The sequence below is a fragment of the Lycorma delicatula genome, chromosome 2, assembly GCF_047948215.1.
Source record: "Lycorma delicatula isolate Av1 chromosome 2, ASM4794821v1, whole genome shotgun sequence".
NCBI classification, from domain to species: Eukaryota; Metazoa; Arthropoda; class Insecta; order Hemiptera; family Fulgoridae; genus Lycorma; species Lycorma delicatula.
In genome coordinates, this window is record NC_134456.1 from 129150041 (window position 1) to 129176673 (window position 26633).

A 26633-nucleotide genomic window follows, 5' to 3' on the forward strand; every position below is an offset into this window, starting at 1 on the left:
AGGAAATGCCCTGATCAGACCCTATGACCTTAATTATCGATTCTCGAGTGATGCCTACTTAATTTTTTTCAAAATTAAGTTCCTCAGTTATAAGAGAATGCCCTGCTGATAATCCAAACACATACTTCCAGACCATATGACTTCGTATTTCAATGAAATATTTTCAAATATGGTGGTGGATATCGATCTCCGTTAACGACTTATTACCTTTCAGCAGTCCTTCAGTTAAGTATGTTTGAATAAAAACAATACCAAAGGAAACGGGGACTATAATATTAAAACATATATACAATTTATAACGCACGATATCTATATTGTAGAAATATGTGAGATAATGACGAAGAGTGATTGGAAATTTTTATTCGTTCAAACTTTAGACTTTCATCTAACCAAGTAGTTTAGTGACAGTAATAATTTGGCTCAGTCAGCTGTCGAACACAACGTGAATATCACGTGGTCTGATAAACATTTACGTTTAATGTTATAATGCTTAGGTACGTTGTTGTACTGGGTACTTGTCTTTTCGCATTTGTTATTTTTAATTATTCGAGTATGGGGGAAACAGTTGGTTTGTCGGACAGCGAGTTAAAGGAATTATGCGAACAACCTGATGCTTCTACTAAGGTAAGAGATGATTGTTGATTATTGAAGCAAATAATGTGTAACTTACTTTCTGAAAACACCGATGTCAATATTTTTTACAAAATGAGATTATGATATTTCAGTAACATTTATAAGTGGTTGCATTTTTCAACAAGGATCAGTCAGATTTAATTTCGTATAACTTTGTGGTTAACGTTTCCTTTCAATACAGAAAAATTCTTCAGCCTCTTTTTATTTATGTTAGGGCAGTAAAATCAACCACGTTAATAAAATTAATGATTTTTGTATTTGGCGAATATCTGACTTCTTTATATACAAACGATCATTAAAACCTACAGTCCTGAAATTTTTTTACAAAAATTTTTTTTTTTTTTTTTATGTACTTATAAAAGAACGTTTGGTCTTTATTAGGTCTCAAATAACATTATTAGTAAAAATATATTTATTATTTCATAAAAAAAGAATAGATTAGTAAATTACTTCTCAACTACATGTCTTTTACTATCTTTCTTAATATTTAAAAACCAAAAAATAGGAGTACCAGATAAAGAATTACAAAGTACAAAAACACTTGGAAAGAATAACCAATAAAATTAAGCTTAACACTATAAATTCTTAAATTTATAGAACATACCTTTATTATGAATTCAGTATTGTGATAGAACTCATTCAGATAGGTATGTTTAATAAATAAGATTATTCTTAAAAGTAATTCAAAATGTGTTAATGTTTGTTAAATTTATTATTAGCTTAACTGTTATTTTGTGTTGAATTATAAAAAAAAACAATTCCTGTTGCCCATTAGGCATAAGTAAGCTCTGCACTTAATACAAAAAACAAATATCTATTTAGTGCAATTTCTTTGCCTATATATATTTGGATGACCTTGGTCACTTTTGGTTGATGTTTAACTCCTTGGATCTGTCTTTGTTAAAAATTGACAGGAGTTTTCCTCCCATCAACTTTTTCATCTTAAGAGTAAGTCTCTTCCTCACTACCATCATTTTTTTCAATAAGTTCATCCTGACCCCCCAAAGGATGTTAAAATGCTATATGAGAAGAAAGGTATAAGGAATATGTGGAAGACCTGAATATGACTAAACCTGAGGAACTAAATGAAGAAAATGAATGAGAGATGGCTGAAGAGGATAAAGATGCTTTAGTATTAAAATATGAAGTACAGAAAGCAATTAAAGAAATGAAGAATAAAAAATTGACTGGAGTAGATGCACTTCCCATAGAATTTAATAAATGCTTATATGAGAATGAAGTGGAACTGTGTAATAGAATATAAAATATGAGGGAATAGCCTGAAGACTTTGTAAAAACAGTAATATTACCTATACCAAAGTAAAACTGGTGTCAGAATGTGTACAAAACAATAAGTTTAATAGCTCATGGCATTAAAATATTGTTAAGAGGCTTAAACTGGAGGTTGGTAAGAGTAATCAAAGAGATTGCAGTAGTGGAACAGCTTGGCTGCGGAAAAGTGAATTGAACTAGAGGTGTCATCAGGCTATTACAAAATGACAGCCATGTTTATTTTTCAATCTGGGGTTATATCTCCATAAATATTAGTTTTATCAAAATTTATGTTATTTACTAAAACAGTAAGCAAGCTTTTTATTTTGAACAAAATGACAATTTATTTTTGAAGATCAGTTAACAAATAGCTGAGTTATGGCAGAAAATTATTGTAATTATGTGTCTGTTTTCATGGCCTCCACTTTATGTTCAATTCGATGAAATATTAATTGTTTTTATTTATTGTTAATTCTAGTATTGTAAATTAGTATCAAATTACAATTTTCTCACAATAATAGACCTAATAATTATGACAAAATTACTTACATTTTCTCCCATAACTCGAGTATTTGTTAACAGATTTAAAAAAAATAAAATTTCATTTTCTTCAAAATAAAAAACTTAATATTTTAGTAAATAACATAAATTTTGATAAAACTAATATTTATGGAGATATAACTGAATGAAAAATGAACATGGCTGCCATTTTGTAATTTGGCAAAGGTATTTAAGTACTGATGTTTTGCTAATTTTAAAGTTTTATTAACAAGATGCTTACGAAATATTCATGTGATCTGTCTATCCGAACTTGAGATATAAATTATTAGATAAAAATAACAAAATGGCGAACGAAGGAGAAATTGCCATTTTTCCTAAGGATATTTTTTGTTTAGTTTTTCAAGTAGAATTCAAAAAAGTATAGCCAGCCCACCATTTTAGAAACATTCTGTATATTTGAGAGATTTTTCGAGATGAAATATATCTAAAAACCTTCTCAGTTATGCGAAGAAACATGGGTAAAAATTTGGTTGCGATTGATAGACAAAAACCCTCTTCCTCTTTGTATAGTAGTATAGATGTCCAGGTAGTTGTGACTCAGTTAAATGCAGTACAGTTACCTCATATAAAAAATCCTAAAAGTTCCAGAGGGAAAGTATTTTTTGATTGTTGTTTGGTACAAACTGTTTGACTTTAAAAACAATGAAATTATATGATCATTTCAAAGTTCCTGGCTCTTTGTTTAAAATAATCTTTCAAAACTCTTTATCAGTCAGTGGTCTTACCTTCCAAAGCTTGTCAGATTACATCTGTTCATCAGGAATATCATGTTGTAGGTAATTTTGATTGATTTTCTTATATTAGAGAATTTATTTATGGCTATTTCATCTGCTAATACAGGAATCCTCCACTTTTTTCCAGTACATTCTAATTTTATGGTACAGAAAAGCAGACTAACATAATTTAAATTGAAATTATAATTGAGTAATTTAAATAATTGAGTCCAAAAAAAATTATATTTAAAAAATTATAATTTTACATACTTTTTGATTCTACATGGTAGTTTTTAGAACACATTGTGACTCATGTTGTGTTATGGAAGCCACTAATATTTTAAATTGTAAATATTTAGTCATTCTATAGAAACAAAGGCAGCATATTTTATATAGAAATATAAATACTACAATTGATAATTTAGAAATTAGATAAGTGATGCTTATATAAACAATTTCATGTGACACTAGGTGAACCAATGTTAGAATACTATATTCTGTTATAAAGAAAAATGAGAAATAGGAATTTTTGTTTAAATCTCACAATAATGCAGATTATTTAGTTATAAAATTTTGTTTAAATCCACGTCAAGCAATAATAGTTAACATAACTAAAGAGTGCAGGTGAATTTGGGATGTATGAATGGCATCTGTTTAATAGATCCCCTTGAAATACTGTCTAACTGGCAGTCTTGCACAATCTTCATCTCCAAACCTGGTCTGTATGCATTAATCTTACATTCTATAAAACCAGAACCACTTAAATCTACATGTTGGGTTTATGAATTTGACAACAATTTGTTGAGAATTTTTACAACAGCTGGTAGCTAACTAGCATGCCAAACAAGTTAGACAAATTTGAGAATATGAGCAAGATAGGATTTGATATAGCCAGACAAGACATAGAACAAGCGAAATAATATTCTGTGTATTATCTCACACGTTGGCTGATATATCAAGAATATGGTAGTAAAACGAACACAGAATAATCCATTGCACTCAGTGATAATGCACGAACTAAATACCAATGGATGTAGTAGGTGTCACTCACTTATATTTTCATCGGTGTTGTTCACTTACTAAATTCATGACGAGGTTGCAGGAAAAATCCAAAGGCCAGAGATTTGTACGGGAATGTTATTTAGCAAATGGAGTGAACATTTTGATCTGCTTAAAGAAACTGATGTTAGTTATACAACAAGAAGTAATATAATAAAATTAATAAATTTCCAACAGGGAATTTAAATGTTCATTTCTGGCAAACTCCAAGAAGTGGGTTAGTTTTTCATTAAAAACATTCTTATCAATGTCACTTGAATATGTTTCCATTAATTTTTTAAGACATTCGTCATATTCATTTGATAAAGTTTCTTTAAAGTTCATATTGTTTGTCAAAGAGAAGCATTCGATTTCAACATTATTAAAGAAACCCTTATTGTTTCGAATATCTTTGGAAATATAAAGCGATAATGCTTTTAAAAGATTTACAGCAGTTTGCAAATCACAATTTCTATTTTGCTGCTTGCATTCAATCGCTGCAGTATGGAATTCCATATGAAAAGCAAAAGTGTGGTTTCAAAGTTCTCGAATTGTTCATGCATGCTTCCAACTTTGTTAAGGGTTTTTCATTACTATCATTAGACGTTATAATTAAAATCTCTTTAATTGACAAAAAATTTACCTTAACAGGTAAAATTGCATCAGCTCATGAGGAACATCTTGTTGCAGAAATTCGTTTTAGTGTAATATTTCCCTTGATAGTTGCATGCCGTAAAATATCCCACCCCTTTGTTGAAGACATCAAAAGTAGCGAGGTATTCTAAACAGCTTAAAAAATTTCCTGAACTACTATCATGTACTCGAAAATGATGATAATACCCCAATGATGACAATAATTTAACAGTTGCAGGTACTCTCATTAAAACATTATGCCAATAATTTGATTGCTTTTCATATACTTTTTAACCTTTTCGTTGTCAATTCTGCCTTGGCTTTTCAATCACTTTACATAAATACACATTTTCTCAATGGATTTTGGATTCATTGTGTTTCTTTAGAATTTCTTTGGGATATGTTTCCAGTCGTTTCACCCATCCATTAATAATTTGTTTGACTTAGAAGAAGATATACCATCAATTTGAACATTTTGACTTAATACAAAGCTCAATAAAACCTTCAGTTATCGCGTTTGGCCATAATGCAATTTCTCTGGGATATGTTTCACGTAGGGTAGTGTTAGTGTAATCATGACTATTACTGTTAATTGCATGTAGAATATAATTATCCAATTGGGGGGCCTAGGAGATTATTTTCACCCGACATTTCCCTACAAAGTGATTTGTCATCTACTTTGTCTTCAGGTGTTTTCAGAAAACTTCATAACATTGTTTGTCCTCTTCTTAGGTCAAGCTCTTTCTTTTTTCTTCTTCCTTTTGAGCCCCTGTTTCATAAATTGTCTTCATGGCCTTTTCTTATTGATAAATTCAAAAAATGTACAATTAGTAATTTAAATTTTGAATCGCAAAGCACAGACATTATAAATTACTATACTAGTATATATAAAAGTTTAGAGAGAAATTTACAAATACATACCTTTTTTTTGTTTGAAAAACACCACTTTGTTAATTTTAGTCTGTTCAAAATGTTGATGTTTCAATTTTGGAATCTGCATAAAAAATAGATAAAGTTAGTACTTTAAGAGAAATTAGTGCTTTTTAGTACTTACATACATTTTTAATACCATTTGATGCATGAAAGGTTAGAAATTGAAATTCAAAACAGTTTGACCAACTACTTTGATCATTGTAAATATTAATCATATTGAAAATAACTCTCCATATAAAAAAAAAAAATTCTTCAGTTATTCGTTAGATTTTTTTTAGATATATTGAGTAAAAATAAATTAAAATTTAAAGTAATTTTTTTTTAACAAAATCAAATTAGTGGTTGTGCATTGTTAATCATACAGTGTCTAAAAACTTGAATCTTATAAACATATTGTTGAACTACAGGTGCAACTAAAAGAGTATCGTTGAGGGATAAACCATTAGTAGTTTTTGCTGAACCGTCACAAACAACTCGAATTTTAGTAGTTAAACTTGATGGTTAGGTACTGGATGGTGAGGTAAATAACACATATTCGATTTGTTAATTAATTAATTAGTTAATTAATCATGGGAGTTGACTAGTAACATATGACCTGAATCTGAATATTCCTGTATGGAAGCTGAATAGTTGTTTTTAAGGTTGGAATTGTTACTTAGTTTTCTTTCCAAAGATAAAAATATATTTTTAGTGTTGACAAAGGAAAATCCTAGTTGAATGTTATTAGCTTTACGTGGTAACAACACAACAAATTTGCCCTGATTATTTCGAGTAGTATTGGTTTGAAAATGTTTTTCACATGTTGAGGTTTCATTGTCTGAAGCATCAGTACTCTTCAAGTTTCTATAAATTCTCGAGTGTAGTAGATAGATTTTTATGAGTGTTATGTACAAGAAAAGATGTGACATTATTGTTGCCCAAAATGTTATTAGGAAGGCGACCACTTATTATATATCATAATTTAGTATCTTGTATAATAGGATATTTGAAATTACGAGTGAATTTCCCAAGAAGGATAAGAATCATGAGGATGACAATGTTATTTGGTGTATTGAAACTGGGATCAGCCAGAAATATATTATGAGGTAATTTGAAATGAGAAATGTCAAATGCAAATGAAGGGAGGCTGTCAGTAATATCTGGTAAAACAGCGCATTTAATCTTGAATGAAAAGTTTTTGTAACGTTAGTGCAATTTGAGTGTAACACTATTTGGATTAAACTAATGAATTATTTATGCCTGAAATTGGTAGGTTAGCTTTATTAAATTTAAGATTTAATTTCCTGGCAAAACTAAATGTATAAAAATTTGCTTGTGAACCAGAATCTAATAGTAATCTACATGTATACATATTACTGTGTATACTCGTATATATCAGTAGTATTACATACAGCTGTTGACACAATTATATTTTCATTTGACTTTTTTAAACGAACAAAGGTTATACTTTCAGACTTATTGCCATCTACCTCAGAATGGTTAATTTTGTCCATATGAATTGGGTGTATTGTGTTTCTTACCACAGATCTTACATACTCTTTGAACAACATTGATTAATAGAATGGCTCTTGGATAAACAATTATTTACCAAAAAGGTTTTACAATGAATGGACAATTTAAAAATTCCTTACATTGATATAAGTAATGATTTGAATTACAAAATGTACATTGATATAAATTGGATTTTGCATAATAACTAACGTTATTTCTTTTGTATTATTTATTAGGATTTAAATTAAAACGTTTGGTTAAAGATCTGGTTGATTTTTATGATGTTGTTCCTTGGTTTTGTTATATGTATTCACTTGCTTGTTTGAGGTGGATGTATTCATATTTTCTAAAAGTTGTCGTCTAGAATTAAGAAATTGATTTGACAACCTCTCCACCCATAATTTTGAAGTATTGTAGTCCAATTTTGATGTTAGAAATTGGACGACAATAAAAATTCATATGTTTTAATAGGAAGTCGCATGATGAAATTTCCTTAATAAATTTGGATAAATTATCTACAGATTCTTTTTTTTATAGAATCTGATCTTATAATGCGCTCAGCATTATGACAAGCAATTATATATTTGTTGTAAAATCATGTTTTTAATAATTCTAATGCAATAATATAATTTTCATTCAGCAATTGTAAATTTTTAATGATAGCTAAAGCTTCATTCTTAAAAAAAAAATGTTTATTTTTGAATATTAGTGAAGTATGTCTTTTATGCACTAAATCTGTAAATATATTAAAATAGTGCTGTCACTCTTAACACATTACCTTTAAATAGAGATATATTAAATGGTTGTAATTTTGTTTGTTTAAATGTTGTATTTGAACTAACTTCTTGATTAGATGATTTTTGGCTATTATGTATAAAATTTTGTAACTGGGATTCTGTAGTACACAAATCTTCTTTGACTTGTATACCATCCAATTCTAAAACCTCATTATCGTATTCCAATTCAAGTTGTGATTGAATGGTGTCATATTTGCTTTGCAATTCAAGACGATTTCTAATTTTAATTTGTAAGGTGGCATATCACCTTGTATAGGATCATAATTGTGAGTGAATGTTCCTAACCTAGTTATAGAGGCCATTACTAAATGTCTTTGTTTAATTAATTGCTCCATAATTTAAATTAAAGTAAATTATTGTTAATGAAAATCAAATGGTCCAAACTGAACAAACACATCCAATGCACAAATCATCCAACGCACACAATGTGTGCGTTGTCGCACACGTGTCCAATCACACATCCAACGCACAAATAGCTTATACATATATGCAATTCTTCAGTTAATTTATGACAAACACATTCTTTTGATATGGCCATAGCCTCTGCTATCTCTGTAGCCTTAATTCATCAGTCGTCCAGTACCATTTGGTGAACTTTTTTGATGATATCGGTGGTGGTTACAGTTTCTGAACACTCATAATCATTCCTGAACATTCATTTAAACATGGTACATCCATGTTTAAATTCAGCTGCCAATCGTTTCACAGTAGCAAATGATTGGACAGAGTCCCTGTAAGTGGCGTCCAACTCAGTTTTAATTTGCATACGCTTTTTGCCTTTCAAATGCAAGTATTTAATCACGGCACGATATTCTATTTTTTTCCATTTTCACAGACACTCACAATGACTTACTCAAATGATTATCAAACAACAACTGAGCGTCCACATGGCTGAAATTTTAGTGAGTACATTTCAACATGTGTGCGAATACATTCCCCAACTTTTGTTGACGAGTGCTGCACCAACATACGATTTTCGTGAATGTCAGCTCTTGATGAGTTGACATTTCTTTTGTAATATTTAAAGCTTTTTCAGGTATTTGAGGTTTATTATTATTTTTTTTATCGTACAAACAATTACTATTTTATCAAAGTATTTTCCCAACTCATTTGTGATAAAGTAATTATTAGCTGTCATGTTGCAGCCTGTTTTCTGAATAGTCTCTCAAAGATGCTAGACAGTTGCATGAGTTTTGTTACTTATTCTGTTTCGCTTCTCATGTTGTTGGCCCACATATACTTACTTTTTTAAAAATTATAAACCATTCTTAAAGTCTACTGCAATAAAAATTATAATGCTGTATTTATTTTTTTGAATATTGTTGGAATTTGGCATGTGCCTCTAAAGGTTATAATTTTTTATCTACTGTTAATATGTTCACCTAATGAGTATTAAATTTAAACAATTTTTAAGATAGCATGAAAAAACATTGTAAAATTGGTGTCAGTTATGTTAAATATTGATTGAGTGTGAAGGTTTTTAGTTGCTGGATTATTAGTATTTTTGCATTTTTTAGTCACTGAATTTCAACAAACCAAGAAGTCAAAACTTATTAATTTCTATGGTATGAAGTAATATTTCAATTCCTGTCCCATCTGTTCTCCAAAGACATTCTAATAAGGGTTATAAAACAACCAGAAGTATTTTTAAGTCCACACATTCCTTTTGTTTCTTTAATATTAGTTTGTTTAGAATTTCTTTTCTATATCTATTTACAAGTAGATACTATTAATAATGTTCAATAATAATGCTTTGTCTCATTTTCAAAAATAATTTGCAGACTATCTAGAGAGAATCTGCACATTTTATTCCTGTTTTTAAAACATGGGCATGCTTTAATATATTTTAGCTTCTGATTCTGGCATTTAAATGGTTTTTTACAAGATCATTCTGTTCCATCTTTCCCAAAGTAATTATTTACTATACTGTCCCAACCTCATAATTATATTATTTTATCCATTGAATAATTTCAATTAATAAAGTAATATAGGTACCAGTATTTAAACTCCAACAGTCTTTTAAAATTTTACAAACATTGAATTCTTAAACTTGCCATTGCCTTCTTATCTGATGACATTTCTTGTTGCAGATCATTATTTACTGCTTCTATATTGCAAGTAATTTCCTCTCTTGCATTTTCACATTCATCTGATAATTCTAAAAGTTCCACAGTATTTAAATCATTTTCAATCTCATTAATAAGAATTCTCACCCTTTTACCCATATTCATATCGTTTTAGAGTTTTTAAAACCGTAGATAATGTTTGCAAGAACATGAAATCCCTTTACATACAATCACTACAACTCATAAAAATAAAAATTTAAGAATAAAACGTATATAAAATTTCAAAATTGTTTGATTTTAGCATAATAAAAATTATTTATTAGATTAAGAGATTTATTAAACAGCTCTTGATAAAATTCTGTAAACCAGCATGAAACATTTGATTAAAGGTAGATGCATTTATTTATTCCCATGCCTTGTCAGACTACTTCACCGATCACAATGCTAGAACCACAGTTAGTATGATATATTTTGATTTGTAGTTACATTGTTCCCTAAAAAGACTTCTGACATGAAGGTACCAAAAGTGATGAGCTAGTGTTTCCAACTCATGCTGGACCACAAACAAAAATCCCTACGTGCTAGATCTTACTACCAAATGCATGCATCTTAGCATTAAAGAATTTATTTTAATTAAGAATCACATAATTTAATAATTTACATAAAATCAGTCGCTGAACAAAATTAACAAAATGATTAATATTTATATAATGTAATCATGAGAATGAAATTAGCTAATCTAATAACTTTGTAATTAATTAAAATATGCTGCGAGTAGTTTACATCTAATATTAACCATTATTTAAAGTAATATGTGATTGAAAATAATTTTATTCTTTTGTTTGTAGGATTTTATTATGCAACAAACTAATTTATGTATAAAGGATCCAAGGAAGTCACTGCCATTTTACACTAGAGTATTAGGAATGACATTATTACAAAAATTTGATTTTCCTGAAATGAAATTAACTGCATTTTTTTTGGGTTATGAGAACCCCGACGATATTCCTAAAAATAAAGCAGATCACATTGAGTGGACATTTACAAGGAAGGCTACTATAGAATTAGTACAGTAAGAAAAATCATTACAATTATAGTTATTAATTACACTGATCAACAATGGGTTTGTTAAATGAGAGTGAATAACTGATTCTTATGATTTTAAATATGAAATGAGAATTCTTCTATGAGGCTTAGTTTTTTTGTAACTACTATTCTTATTTTCATGTAGTATCATGAATGAACTCCAGAGCATAGCGTTTTGTGAACATATTTTATCATATTATCTATCAACTAAATAGCTTTTTTTATTGATTATAGTCCCTTAATTGTTGTCACATTGATTTGTTAGACATTAGTCATCATGTTTTATTTACACACTAATTAAAGTGAACAAAATTGTTCCTATTTTCAACTTGCTATAAACATATAATCCATCCATTAGTTATTTCTGTCATTATTATTTTGTCGTGCAGACTAGAGAAATATTTTTAATTCTCATTCAAATGTGAGTTCTCGTGTGTGCAACATTCAGCTATATAGCTGGCTTTCGCATTTGTGGGTGTATGTTGTTCAGTAAAATGAGTGTATGTTGATTAAATTAGTGTGTTTATAAAGTGTTTGTTTTTAAAGCCTCACAGTTGCATTAATCATCCAAACAATTTCTGCTACATCTGCAGTGAGGTAACATTGAAGTCTCAGAAAATAAATATAATTCCATTGATAAAAAAGTCATATGAACTGCATTTTGAATGTAAATTAGCCGATCAGGACAAATCTTGGGCTCCTCATATTTGCTGTATGTTTTGTGCAACATAGTTGACCAGTTGGCTAAATGGATCTTGTCATATGCCATTTACATTTCCAATAGTTTGGAGAGATGCGAAGGATTACACCACAGACTGTTATTTTTGTGTAATAAAGATATCTAGGATAACAGCTAAAACTACATGTACTGTTAAATACCTGATATTCACTCTGCCATGCGGCCAGTGCCATGTAGCCAAGAGCTTCCAATTTCATTACCACCAGAAACATGAAACTTTGATCAAGATGAAAATGTTGAATCTTGCGCTGACTTATTAGGAAATGAAGAAAGAGATCCACACTTTTTAGAAAATAGATTTACTGAACCCCATTTTATTAATCACGTCAGAATTAAGTGATCTGATTCATGATCTAAATTTATCAAAGAATGAAGCAGAAATACTGGCATCAAGACTGAAAGGATGGCATCTTTTACAACCAAACACTAAAATAAGTGCTTTACGTTCCAGAATTTGAACATTTCTTCTCTCAGTATGAAAACCTAGTACACTGTAATGATGCGGACTGTTTACAGGAAGCTTTGGGACAAATGCACCATTCTGATGAATGACAACTTTTTATTGACTCGTCAAAGCTTAGTTTGAAAGCTGTTGTACTTCACATTAGAAATAAATACCCATTTATACCATTAGCATACACTGTTCACATGAAGGATTCTTATGAAAACTTATGAAACTTTTATTGAGCAGGATTCAGTACGAGAAATATTTATGGCATATTTGTGGAGATCTGAAAGTAATAGCGTTTTTACTTGGACTGTTACTTGGCTTCACTAAATTCTGTTGCTTTTTGTGTGAGTGGGATGCAGGGATAGGAAAAAACCGCTACATAAAAGAGTGGCCAAAGAGAGAGGCACTGACTGTACGAGAGGCATTAATACATCAGGCATGAGTAAATCCAGAAAAAGTTTATCCTCCATCACTACACATTAAACTATGTTTATTAAAAAATTTTGTGAAAGCAATGGATCGTAATGGTGCAGGGTTTCAGTTGCTATAAATTAAATTCTTCCCTAATATAAGTGATGCTAAAATAAAGGAAGGTATATTTGTTGGACCACAATTAAGAAAGCTAATGAGTGATATGGCATTTGAATGACTTGGAGGTTGCTTCATGAAAATCGTTTCAAAATGTAGTAGACAACTGCTTTGGAAACCATACGCCAGTAACTACAGAGAACTTGTGAGTGAACTCCTTCAAAACTACAAAGAACTTGGGTGTAGTATGTCACTCAAAATACATTTCTTACATTGACATTTGGATTTTTTCCTAACAATCTCAGCGCTATCAGTGATGAACATGGAGAACGTTTTCACCGGGAGATATCTACAATGAAAACATGATACCAGAGAAAATACCAGGTTAAAATGTTAACTGACTACTGTTTGAATCTAAAGAGGGATCTACCTACTGCAAGTTACAGCAGAAAATTCAAAAGAAATACATTTTAGGTGAAAGTAATATGATATTACTTCACCATATATTTTTTGTTTCAAAAGAAATTTCAATTACAGAAAAACTGAGTCCAATAGCAAAAATCTATTAACATATATGAAATCAACTAAAAAAATACAATAAGAATCAGCCATTCACTTTCATTTATCAAACAAAAAATTAAATTTTGTTGACCAGTATTACTGTTAGATTGATTACTATTACTTTAAATATTTTCAGTTTTATTTAGAAACCTTTTTTCTTGTTATATTCATTGTATGATGTGCATTTGTTTTTAAGAAGATTCTGTTGTTGATTTTATGATGCTGTTATTAAGAAATGATGGGGTCTAGTAAATAGCAATGTCACCTTTCAGGTGTTGACAGTTGTAAATCCATGTAAAAAATGCACTTCTTTTAATTGTATTTCATTCATGGAGTTACTTTGAACATTCATTGCACAGTTGATAAGAAATTAGAAAAGACCTACTACTAACTAACTGCAATTTTATTTACAACTTATTGACAGATGACTGATGGTGCAGTTGCTCATCTATGACTTAGGCAGTAGCCAGTATAGTCCACTTTAAACATATTGCATAGTTTTTTGTGGCAGCCATAGTTTTAAGAAGTAGCTTTAAAGTACATCTGATTTCAAAATTTCTTAAATATTTTCTTTGTATGGGTATTGAGAAGAGTATGATGCTCTTTGTTGTTTGTGTTTAAAGTCTGTTGTAGCATGAAGAATGTTGTAATTTCATCGTTAAGATTGTAATTAAAAGTTAATCACGAGATGATATTGTATGTATTCATTTTATTTATAGTTCATATCCATATCTTTTTTTTAATTTAAAAAGTTTTAATGACATAGTAAATAATATAATTTTTTTCTAATCTACAAGGAGCAAAGTATTTACTAGAAATAATTTTTATAAAAATTTTATCTAATCAACAAGGAGCAAAGTTTTATTACAAGTAGTTTATATGGTGACAACAGTTGTGTTATCTGTATTTATATGTTGAATTATGTATTTGTGAGATATAGTTTTTATGAAGATTTATTTCTGTTATAAAAGTTTTAGAATAGAGAAAAGCAATAGAAAATATTATTTGAATTATTTACATTAAAAATAACAGAAAATAACATACTATTGCATTAATTTCATTCATTACTGAATAATTTATTTATGTAATGCTAATTTTACTATTGCTGTTGTTTGTTATCTAAATTTATCTTGCTTTAATTTTAATAATTTTATTCTTGATTTGTGGACAGTTTTATGTGAAGTGGAGGTTCTTGTGGAGTGTTTTATGTCTAGTATGATTTTACCACTCTCAATTAATAATAAATACTTAAGATTTTTTACCAGCCACAAAATTCTGCCACAATCACCAGTTCTTCACTTTGTAATGACCTTTTGTATCACAACTATTTCCAAGACAAAGAAAACATTTCGTAAACCACCTTGTAAACCAAGAAGTAACGCAACAACTTTCAAATCACTCTAAACTTGCCACACATGCTCCTTGTATTTTATTGCTTCTAATATTGGTACCATAGTTTCACACGTTTCTTTCATGTCAACTGTGTGAGCTAATGGAATGAATGGCTTTTTGTTACCATTATGTAATAAAACTGCTTTCATGTTAACTTAAAAGAGTCAATTAAAAAATGCTATTCTTCGGGAATATGCTGAATTCTAAGCTCTTTTATCAGGCCATCGACATCAGTACAAACACACAATGAATTTTTCGTAGTAAAATTAGTTGAAAGAGTTTTATTTCATGTTCTAAACATAGTAACTTTTGTGTTTTCCACTAAAAGATTCCACTGTTGCAATCTAGACCCCAGAAGTTCAGCTTGCTGCTTTGATAACTTTAAATCATGAACTAAACCATTAAGTTCATGTTGCTGAATTAAATGAGGAGATTTCTCATCAGATACAAGAAAAAATTCTTCAACATCCTCTACATCATCAGCTTCATTTTCAGATTGTTCTTCTTCTAGCAATGTCAAATTAGATGGTGGTTAAGAACAGGTAACTCCTCTCCGTGTGATACTTGCTTCTTTAGAGCTGAGGGTACATTTGCATATTTTATGAATTTTCTATTTTTGAATGAAAATCCAAATATATTTGTCATGCAAAAGTAGCAGTTGATGAAGTGGTCCTTAGGTTGATGCCATACCATCATCAGTACAGCAATAGTATGGCTCGTCATTTTCCCTTCAACCATTCAGTTGGAGTTACTGAGCACCATGTGCAAATAACATGAGGCACCCAGATTTTATCTTGATCCCCAAGTGCACAATAAAGAATAAAATTTATAAGCTGTTTTTATCAATTCAGAAATAGCTTTTCTTTGAGATTTAGGAGTAAATTTACCACAGACATAACAAAAATTGTCTGGATGATATGAACATCCACAAACGTTTACAGAAGCCATGTTGTAGCAAATAAAAATGAGAAGTCACTTTTGCATTATAAAGAGTTGATGAAAATATAGCAAAACATTAATAACTCTATGAAACACAATACACAGTACAGACAAGTGATTTTTTTTCTTTATTAAATCATATATTCTTATTATTTCAAAAGTAAAAATATAGAAACTATTCTTAATTGTAACCAGTAGTTTATCAAAATTAATTATAAAAATTTATAAAGTGGTAACACAATTTCAATAGCATATTTGAAATCAGCACCCAAATTACAGTTTGAAAACTTGTGTAACATGTTAGATATACATTTTTGTGTTTAGTATTATATGTGACTGGAGGTTTCCAATAAAATTCATCAAAAATTGCTTTTAATATTAACTTTTATAAGCATATCCTTTATAGGCTAATTCCAATTACTTTTGTGAAAAACAAGAGAAAAATTTATTGTATTAACAAAAGTGTATGTACCTTATATAAGGTTGTAAATTACATGTAATCTAACCTGTTAGGCTATATTTCATACAAGCTGTATTAATTCCAGATTACTAATCCAGTATAAATTTTATGATACCATTCCTATTTCCCAATCACTCTTTTATTTCTCTTAATTTCATAACTTGTCAACTGGAAACAAGTCAGAGTCAATGAACTCTCAGTTGGCCAGTACAAGCACCAGATTGAGGTATTAATTGTGGTATTATACTCTTCTAGAACTGTTATTGGTAAATCTATCGTAATGTGTATGCAAAGTATTCTGATCAATGCTTTTGACCTATATACTTTGAACATCAAGCAATATCTGTTCAAAATAGAATAGGTGATCTTAATTTTTGTTTTGATACTTTCTATTCTTCTTGTAAACCATCTTATTAATTGTTTTTTTATACATGAATTGCTAGGTTTGTAGTAGAGAAGTTCTTGCATTTATATATTCTTGCTATATTTGATATAACATTTTATTACACTTTTTTTAAAGTTGGGCGTTCAACTTTACTACTAAATATTATCAGTCCCAGTTCTCCCAGACAGCACAGTAATTCAGATAGTATATCATCCATCAGTTAGTACTGATTTATTCAAATCTTGATTATCGTTGCAGTAATAAAATTAACTAACAATTAAGGAGGCTGTCTGTTTAAAATTGATTAATGAAATAGTTATATTCTAGGTTTTATTAGAGCCTGGTAAATTACTTGAAATTGTTTTTCAACCTTGTAGGTGGATATATTATTTATAGCTCATTTACAAATGTTTAAACTTAAGTTATCACTCATATCCATAATTGCTTATGAAGTACATCAGAAATAGTATGAAGTACTATTATATTTTATAAAATCCCCCACAGTCATCTCAAGCAACAAACAGGTATTAATTAAGAACCACTGTTATCTCTTCTGTGCTAAAAAATAATATTGTAGAAGAATACAGATTAGTCCTTTAATTGTTATTAGAATTTATCCTTGAAGTCTATTGTTCCAATGTAATGGTATAGCTCGGTCCATGAAATTTCTAGGATGTATGGTCATATGAAACATAAATAGAAAAAGCCTGTAGTATCAGGTGCATCATATCATGTCACACATTGCTCTTACTACTTACAGGTGATATGTATTGAGTTATTAGAATATATAATACATATTAAAAGAAAAGGTTTGTAGCTTTTTTTTATTTCTTTGGAATGAAGAAACAGAAAACTTACCTTTACCAAGCAGTAAAATGTAGAGATGCGAAGTAGAAAAATATTTTTATTTACAGTATTGCAATCTATTTGTTTGCAGTATTTGACACATTACTGGTTTTATCCCTGTCAATGAGTGAGAACACCTATACTAATATATAAATATAGAAATTGTTATTGGGTCAGAGATACATTTCAGTTATTGAATTATAATTACTAATAATAATCATGTTATTTGTAGAATCTGTTCTTTTATCCCCTCAGTATTATTGTTATTTATTTTTGAGTTTTATTTATGCTTACAGCCAATGGGGAACTGAAAATGACCCAAATTTTAAATGTAAAGGCAGTAGCACTGAAGGATTTGGTGAGTTATTATTTTATAAAAGTTTTTTGCTAAATATAGTAGTATCTATATAGTCTGAACTTTTAGCTTATGTTTAATTGTTTTATATGGTTTCTCTTTTTTACATTTCTTCTAAGTAATTTCTTGTTTTTGTCACTAATGTTGGGGCGGATTTTTCATTGTAGCAGAAGATTCTATAGAGGTTTTGTTATCAATAAAATAACATTAAATGATTGAGATTTTGCTGTTGATAAAATAGTTATGAATAAATTGCAGATTATGATATTGTTTATTCATTTATTTATTTTGAAAAATTAAAAAAATATTTTTCATTTTTTCTCTTAAAAATTTACATTAATGACATGTTTAAAAACTTCTGAGCGGTCGGTTTCATATAATAGCTAGAAACATAAGTTCTTATAGCTTCATCAATAAAAAAGCATTTTATCCAGATTTTAATGTTAATTATTTATGATATAAATCACAAAAAAATTAATTTTTTATAACAGATGTTATTTAATAAAAAGTAACTTTAGAAAAAAAAATCATACCTGTGCAATTTGTGAGTATCTAATAATTAATATGGCCTCATTTTTTATTCTTAATCACTTCACTTTGACGATTTGGCATTGTTTCAATAAGTGTATTACAGATTTTTTTTTTATTTCTTCATTATGAAACCATACTGATATTATTTTATATACTTTAATGAGGTGAATTTTAGTGATACAATTCATTTTTGAGAGTCATTTTTTGACTATTGCCCAAAGATTTTCAATTGGGTTTATAGTCTGGGGAGTTACCTGGCAACAGGAGCACTTTAATGTTTTGTTCTTTAAATAATCTTTTCACTTTTTTGGCACAATGGCATAGTATCAAATCTTGTAGGAACATTTTGTTAGCTTGTGGTTGTTTTGAAGTTCTGTCACAACTCTTTCCTTCAGATCTTGATAGAATCACTTTTCAACATACAATCTACTGGAAATAATGAACAAGGGCCTTTAAATGTGAAATAACTTCAAAAAATTTTTTCTGGGAATGTTTAACTGACTGATGGATACGAGCCAGTGATGCATTTTTATCTGATACTTTTCTAATGAATGGAATCCTTTGTCCCTGAACAGAAAAATATGACTCATTGGGAAAAAGAACATTTTTCCAGTCTTCATTGGACCAGTTAGCATGTGCTGTGGCCCACAAGAGCCTATTTTCGCACATTGCTAATGTTAAATGCTGCTTTTTAGCTGGCCGATAGGCTTTCAGTCCAGCTGCAAGAAGTTGGCACCTAACAGTTATTATGGGTAATTTTTTTTGTTATGAAAGAGCAGACATCAACAGCTATAGTGATTAGCCTGATGGAAATTTGTAGCATGTGAAAAAATAACATGCCTGATTAGCATAAAATCTATTAATTTGTTGTAGTGGCTGCTAATTCTCGATTTAAGTGTACAGTAGATAAATTTTAGATCAAGTTTATTTTTTCTCACTTATAACTGAACCTGTGTTAGAGTAGATTTTCTTTTATGACCATATTGCCTTACCTTTGGTGTGAAAAGGGACCAGTTTATTTAAATTGTTTAAAAATAGCATTCATGTCCGTAGTAACAACACTACACTCAGAAGCTATTTGTCATTTATAACATACTGGTATGCTCAGAGAAACAATTTTTTAATGCTTTCTAGGAGTAATATCCATTATTATACAGAGTGTATCATAAAGTTCTCCTGGAACTTTCATAACCTCTTATGAAAACTTCTTATTTCATGGGAAAATAATGGAAAAAGTTCATATAAATGTATGCACTAAAATGCTTCATTTGTGAATTACAGCTAGTGAAATGTTTCGCTCGGATTTCAGCTACCCTGGTGAAATGAGGTTCTACTGACATTTTTAGGATGTTAATTAAGGGGCAGAATTAGTGAGTTCTTATGGTTTTTGAACTAAAATATTGAATAAAATAGGTCCCAGAATCGTCTCTGCAGTAATTGGGACATCTTGGATGAAACCAATAAATTGGGGTAAAAAAAACCTGTTTTTTAAGTTTAAATTACAATAATTTTGTTGAATAAGTAATAAACACATAAAACTTTTAAGCAAAACTTATAGAGAATTTAATTCTGAACAAAATGGTATAAGATAAGTGCATTATACATATCAGCTTATAATTATTAAAAAATGAGCCCGCCATTTTCAACATATTTCTTGGCACGCTTCTGTCAGTATAGAACAACAAAAGCAGTCTTTTGTTGCTGTTTTTAGTTCTTCAGGGCTGTCCTTAAGTTTCAGATCATTCAATTCCCTCTCTCTCTCTCTCTCACGCCCCCTTTCTCTGTCTCGTGTAGATCTGTCTTATGTCTGTTTCAATTGGATACTCTCCACTTCTCTCTGTACTGAACATCATCCTTCATTTCTCTGTAACTTCTTCCATTCTTGATATCCTCCAACAATCCAATCCTTCTTCCCCTTCCTCGTTTACCTTCTACCTTCCCTTTGATTATCATTCTTAGCAGGCAATTTCTTAACAAGATATGTCTCAATCAAGACGTTTTCCTCTTTCTTATTGTTGCTACTAACTTCTTCTCTTCCTTGATAATACATCTTCATTCCTTTTTCTATCAGTCCACATTCAATTACAGGTCAATTATTATCATTCGTAGCTGGTATGAATACTTGATAGTGAACCTGTTTCCTGAAGATTGCAAAAAATCACACTAATTATTTTAGGATCTGGAATCCTGCAATTTGGAAAATAGTATTTTATATTCTACTGCAGCAGTTGTAGCATTACCATTACACACACCCAAAATTAATACCAGACCAGTATATTCCTCGGTTCTAAATAAGTACAGCGTTACTTCAATGGTAAACCAATCACGTTCAAACTAAAATTCACAGAAAACCTTCATTAACGACAGCAACAGTTCACAATACCCGATATATTTAATATACCTTACATAATGATTTAAACACTAATACAACATTGTGCATTATTCATCAACTTTGAAATAGTAATTTTTCAAATAATTTATTGTACTAGTGATAGAAATACAATCATTAATAAAAAAAATATTATCTAAGTAATTTTTATTTTACATTGTGTAATTTTCATTTTTTTGTTTTTTTTTTAATTTTTTAACAGTAAATTTTGTTTTTACAAATTTTTCATATCACAAAAAAAGAAATTTTCATTAAATAAGTAATTTTTCATTAAATAAGTAATTTTCCTACAAATGTAGTAATATACTTTTTCTAAATAAAATGCAAATTTTTCTAACTTTTCCCTGTTTTATTTAATTTATGTTTCACCATTCTGTTTAGAATTAAATTCTTCACGAGTTTTCTTTATAAATGTTATATATTTATTACCCATTCAACAAAGTTAAAATACAGCAAACATAAAAAAGCAGCATAGTCTTTTTACCCCAATTTTTTGGTATTCATTGCAGATTTTACAAAAACTATTGCAGATATGGTTCTTTTCTCAAGAACTTCTACAGATACAGTGTAGGAACAAATTTATTCAATTTTTAGGTCAAAAATTATAAAAAATCATTAATTTTGCCTAACGTCCTAAAAATGTTAATACAACCTCAGTTTAACTGGGGTAGCTGAAATTTTTCACTAGCCATAACTCACAAATGAAACATTTTATTACATACATTTATACGAACTTTATCCATTATTTTCTTGAGTAGAATAGGTTATTAAACTCCCAAGAGAACTTTGTAATACTCTTGTCTGTATATTTAAGTCGGACAGAACAAAATATACAAAAATATGATTTTGAAATATACTTTCACAAAGCACATTTTATAACATGAAAATTGCTAAATAACCAAAAAAATAATAGCCTCACAGACAACTTAAATAATGGATGTAGTCAAGTAGTGTAGCCACACTGGAGTATTTGTTGTTACACATATAAAAAAACTGTCCTAGGATTTGCCTCAATGATCAAGGAAAACTATGGCAAAAACTGTAGGAAAACTAAGGAAAAATTGTAGCGGGATCAGGAGACAGAATTAATAAACAGAAAGAATAAGTGATAATAAAAATGTGTTAATAAAAATTGTAATTATTTTAAATAGTGATGGATCTATGTGAAGATATAATATAGATTTATATGAATAACAGTTTTGAAAGCATTGCTTGCAAAGATGCTTATTTTTTTGTAGATATTTAAATGTTATGTTAAATTCTATGGAGAAATTCAGGTTCATGCATAAAAACTGATCCATACAGTAATGTTATTTTTTGTAAATGTTCTTTTAATCTCTTTTTGAAAAAATCATCTGAACATCTTTAAGTTTGTTTATTATTAAATATGGAAATTATAATGTAATAATAACAAAATTTTGCCTGGTAGGCTGAAGTTTAAGTTAATATTATTTTTTTAGTGAAAAATTTTTTTTTTCAGTAAAATAAATATATTGTTATTTTACTAAATATCAAAAATGGAAACCAAATAAAATTAATGTTATAATAAAACAAGGTTACAACTAAATATAAAGAGTTATGCCTTTTAATATAGAAATAATAAAGAGCTATCTTTTAATATAATGCAATGGAGCTTTTGTGTGATCCAAAGCAAATTACATATCAGACACACAGTTTATTTATCTTAAGGAAGCCATGTTAAATAGGTTAAAACATTCTACTGCTAAATTTTTCCATATGAATGCAAATGTGCATATATAAAATAATTGTAAATAAAAAAATAAAACTATTCATGTAGTGTCCCTGTGGAGTGATAAGTTTGTACATAATCCTGCTTTTTTACAGGCAAATAAAATTAGTTTCAGCTTGTGTTGTTAGTTTAAGTACTGTAATGTAATTATGTTACAGAAGCTGCTGATATTTATCAATACAGAACAACTTACATTTTGGTTTGGTAAATTTTAAAGGGAAAAAGTTAAAGCGAATTTCACTTAATATTTGCCTTATTTCCAGTAAACAATTTGTTGTCAAAATGTTTACATTTTGTTGCAACCAATTAAAAAATGTTGAGTGATTAGAAAGATCTCGGAGCTTTAGATTCCATACATTTTCCAGAAGTTAATGTTTTAGTGATGCATTATTCTTAACATTTTTTGTTTTAACAATCTCTCGATCTCTTGATTTATTTTCACACTACTTCCTCAACTTTAGGTGTAATGAAAACACACACACATGATGTGTAGTAGGCATTTTTTCTGGATAAGCTTTTGGGAAAAATCCTGTTTCTCTCAAAAGCCTAAAAGTATACAAATACTTTAAAATATCCTCTGTTTGACACCTTTATCTCTATTTTGATGTACATAAAACAATTAGTTACAAAACACAAAGAAAACATTTCATTAAGTAATAAAAGTAATATCATAATGAAATTAAGCTAGTTATAAGTAATTATATGTTATAAGTTATATGTTATGCTAGTTATAAGTAGTTATATGTTATAAGTACAGTTGGGTAGTATTTAAAAAAGCCTCTTAAATATAATTTTTGAATTATACCTATGCTTTCTGACATGTCAGTTGTTTGAACTCAAACTTATTGAATTGGTTGAAGTAACAATTAGTTACCATTGTTTAGGATACTGTTTTTGTTTTATTTATGAAATAAAAAAGGGTAAGTCCAAGCAAGCTAAATCTCATGAAGAGATTACAGAGATGATTAAGGTTAGGCTCATTGACTCTTTATCCGCTTCTGGAGATGAAGGGTTGTGAGCAAGTGCTTCCGGTTCTTCACAAGCAGCCAGAGGTTGTGTTCATCAACCTAAAAGAGGAGGCAACTGAGCAAAGGAGATGAAGGATGAGTTTCAGGCCATCCTTCGACATAAGAGGCAGAACCTTAGATTTTGTAATATTAGAAAGACGAAAAAGTGTTTAGTTGCCATTGCTAACGATAAAGAAACAGTGTCATCTCTGATTCCTTTAAAGTCAGAAAGTCCCACATGAAAGTCGACCCTAAAGGCAAGAGGCATCCTAAAGTGATTGTTTATGACATAGATCAACGGCTGGCTGAGGAAGAATTAATGGCTCTCATTAGGAATCAAAATACTCGGATGAATGAGGCTAAATATTCAAGTTTGAATGTAGATTATTATGTAAATTGGGAAGGGAGCAAGAAATGTCGATTATTATTTAAATCGGGCACAAGGTGGACCACTACCATGGGATTTTTGAGGTTACTCCTAAACTTTTCAGCAGCTTCATTGCGGAGGGCAGGTTGTTAGTAGACTTCTCTTCATGAAAGGTCAAGGAGTATTTAGATGTCCAGTGCTGTGAACATCCTGCAATTTTCGCTCATTGTGGTGATGGACACATGCATGAGGGGTTTCCAAAACGTCGGAGGGTCCGACTTGTGTTAGTTGCAAACATCTTTGGAAGGATCATGAGCACTCTGTGAACAGTAAAACTTGTGGGAGTTATTATATAGCTCTCAATATGTTCTATAATTCTATTTCATTAAATTAGTTTGGTCAGTTGAATGCTCAGGGTGCTTACATTGCTTAGGTTGAGTTTGGAGAGATTGCATTACATAGAGGTTCCATATATTGTGTTCAGTGATTTTCCAGGTTTTTTTTTGAAAGAGGTTCTGTTGTGGTTCTGGAAGCATGTCCACTGTTTTGTGCAGAAGGGAACTTGATTGTGTCTTCATTTGACAGCTCTCAGATAATCATCTAGTCATTGGCCGTGTCGATGTTCAGAACCTGCATCTGTGTATTGCTAGTTCATATTTCCTGTACAGAGATCCTGCTAATTGTCATCTTGAAGTCTGGGATAAAATAGGTCCCTATAGGTGTGGATGTGAATGCTAAGTCACTCTTGTGACATAGCGGTTTCACCAATGTTGACAGTGAATTAATAGAGAGCTTTTTAGCCCAGCATGATCTACACGCATGTAACATACCTGGTGAGTTGCCCACCTATGTAGATGGGCATTGATTGTTTGGTGGAACAAACATCAATGTTACCATTGGTAGGTTTATTCCTACCAATGTTTGTAATTGGAAGGTAGTCATTGATCATCGATTCTATGAGATTGGTGGTGGCTTGAGTGAGTGCTACCTCCGTAACGTTCTGGATCAGCAGGGTTGTTTCCTGCACAGACATGCAGGCTGGAAGAAATTTGTTGATTTACTTTCGACTAGGCTCCAAGTTTTGGATCGGAGTCTGGATGTCTTGGATTTGTAAGATATTGCAATTGGTTTGTCAGCGGCTTTTCTTGATGCCACTGAGTGTTCAATTCCCAGAAGTTCCGGTCGAGAGAGGATTGCATCATGGTGGAATAGGGAGCTATCTGGCATGAAGAGTGTGATTTGTCGTTTGCGGAGAGCTTCTCAATGTGAGGGTGATCCGAACAATAGGCAGTCCTTGTTGCTGAATACAGGACCCTGAGATGTCATTAATTTCAAAAAGTCCGGACTGTGAAAAGGAATTCCTGGCATTCCTTTGTTCATCAGCAGGGGAACAGAGATCCCTGGGTCGTAGTATATAGAGTCTTGGGACACAACAACGAAAGGACATTCTTCTCTCTGCTCTGTCGACCAGGTTTGGTGTAATTTCAGATACTTCTGAGATTTTACACAAATTATTAGACGATTTACTGCCTGAGAATACCATCTGCGGGTGCGGCAAGAGTTTGCTTAGTTCCGCGGGGGTGCAGTGTCCTTGGAAATTACCGAGGCTGAGGTGTGTCAAGCTATCTGTAGTTTAGGCAGGGGTAAGGCTCCAGGCCTTGATGGAATAATGGCACAGCTTCTTGTTCGCTCAGTTGGGATGAGTGTGAGAGTTGTCACATGTGTATTTAATAAATCGTTGTTTGGAGGATACTTCCCTGTGTGTTGGAAGAAGGGAATTATAAAATTGTTGTTTAAAGGTGGTGACAAGGATCCTGCTGTTAGTTCATCATATAAGCCTCTGTTGGTACTTCCAGTTATTATTGGCAAGGTCTTTGAAAAGGTTCTGTATCTGATTGGGGTCTTTAAGACCATGAGCACCTTAAGGCATGTGTGAGGCTAGTATGCTATACACAGTGCCTGTTTGGGCGGATAGGCTAAAATATAAAAGTTATTGGGACATATTATTAAGGGCTCAACGCCTAATATTTTTAACGGTAACTGGTGGTTACTGTACTATTTCACAAGAGGCAGTCTTGGTGATTGCAGGCGTGAAACCAATAGACTTGATTGCATCTGGCAGGCTAGATGGGATGAGACAGATGGTGGGCATTATATGCATGATCTCTCTCAAAATGTTGTTGGTTTGCGGGGTGCCTCTTGGATGCACCCTAATAAATATGTGAAGCAATTTCTTTCCAGCCATGGTGCTTTTAGGGACAGACTGCAGAGATTCAGCCTGGTAGATTCTAGGATGTGTCCTCAGTGTGGACATTTGGACAACACCTACCATGTTCACTTATTTTTAATGTTTAGATATATTCCCCCATTACAGCCTTAACATTTGTGAGTAATTCATGTATAATTATACATAATCATGAAAATATTGTGCACTTTTTTATTTGTATATCTTTTGATCAAAATTATCTTTTGTTAGGTCACTTTGGTTTACATGTTCCGGATATTGAAAAAGCCTGTGAAAGGTTTGAATCACTTGGAGTAGAGTTTGTGAAAAAGATTAATGATGGTTAGTAAATATTATTTGCTCTATTAAATTTATTAGTACACATCCTTAACGATCTTCAGTCTTTTTGTACTAAAGGAAGTTAATAATTACAAAAACTTTTGTTTTCAGTAAACAGTGTCTGAGAAATATGGATTAAAGGTAAAA

The 26633-nt window shown here is 30.4% G+C and overlaps 1 protein-coding gene across 4 annotated transcripts in view; it reads left to right on the top strand.

Annotated features, from left to right (window-relative positions):
* The first annotated feature begins 395 nt into the window (after positions 1–395).
* Positions 396–26633, top strand: part of LOC142319224 (lactoylglutathione lyase-like) — a 36485-nt gene continuing 10247 nt past the window's right edge. The window contains exons 1-4 of one of the 4 annotated variants that reach the window (XR_012755143.1): positions 396–624; positions 10986–11209; positions 17821–17882; positions 26400–26489. Coding sequence is in view for 2 of the 4 variants with exons in the window: in XM_075356258.1 (XP_075212373.1) it covers positions 487–624; positions 10986–11209; positions 17821–17882; positions 26400–26489 (514 nt within the window). In the remaining 2 variants the exon portion in view is untranslated. The remainder of the gene's footprint in view (positions 625–10985; positions 11210–17820; positions 17883–26399; positions 26490–26633) is intronic. The other 3 variants (XR_012755142.1, XM_075356258.1, XM_075356256.1) reach the window with 3 other exon arrangements.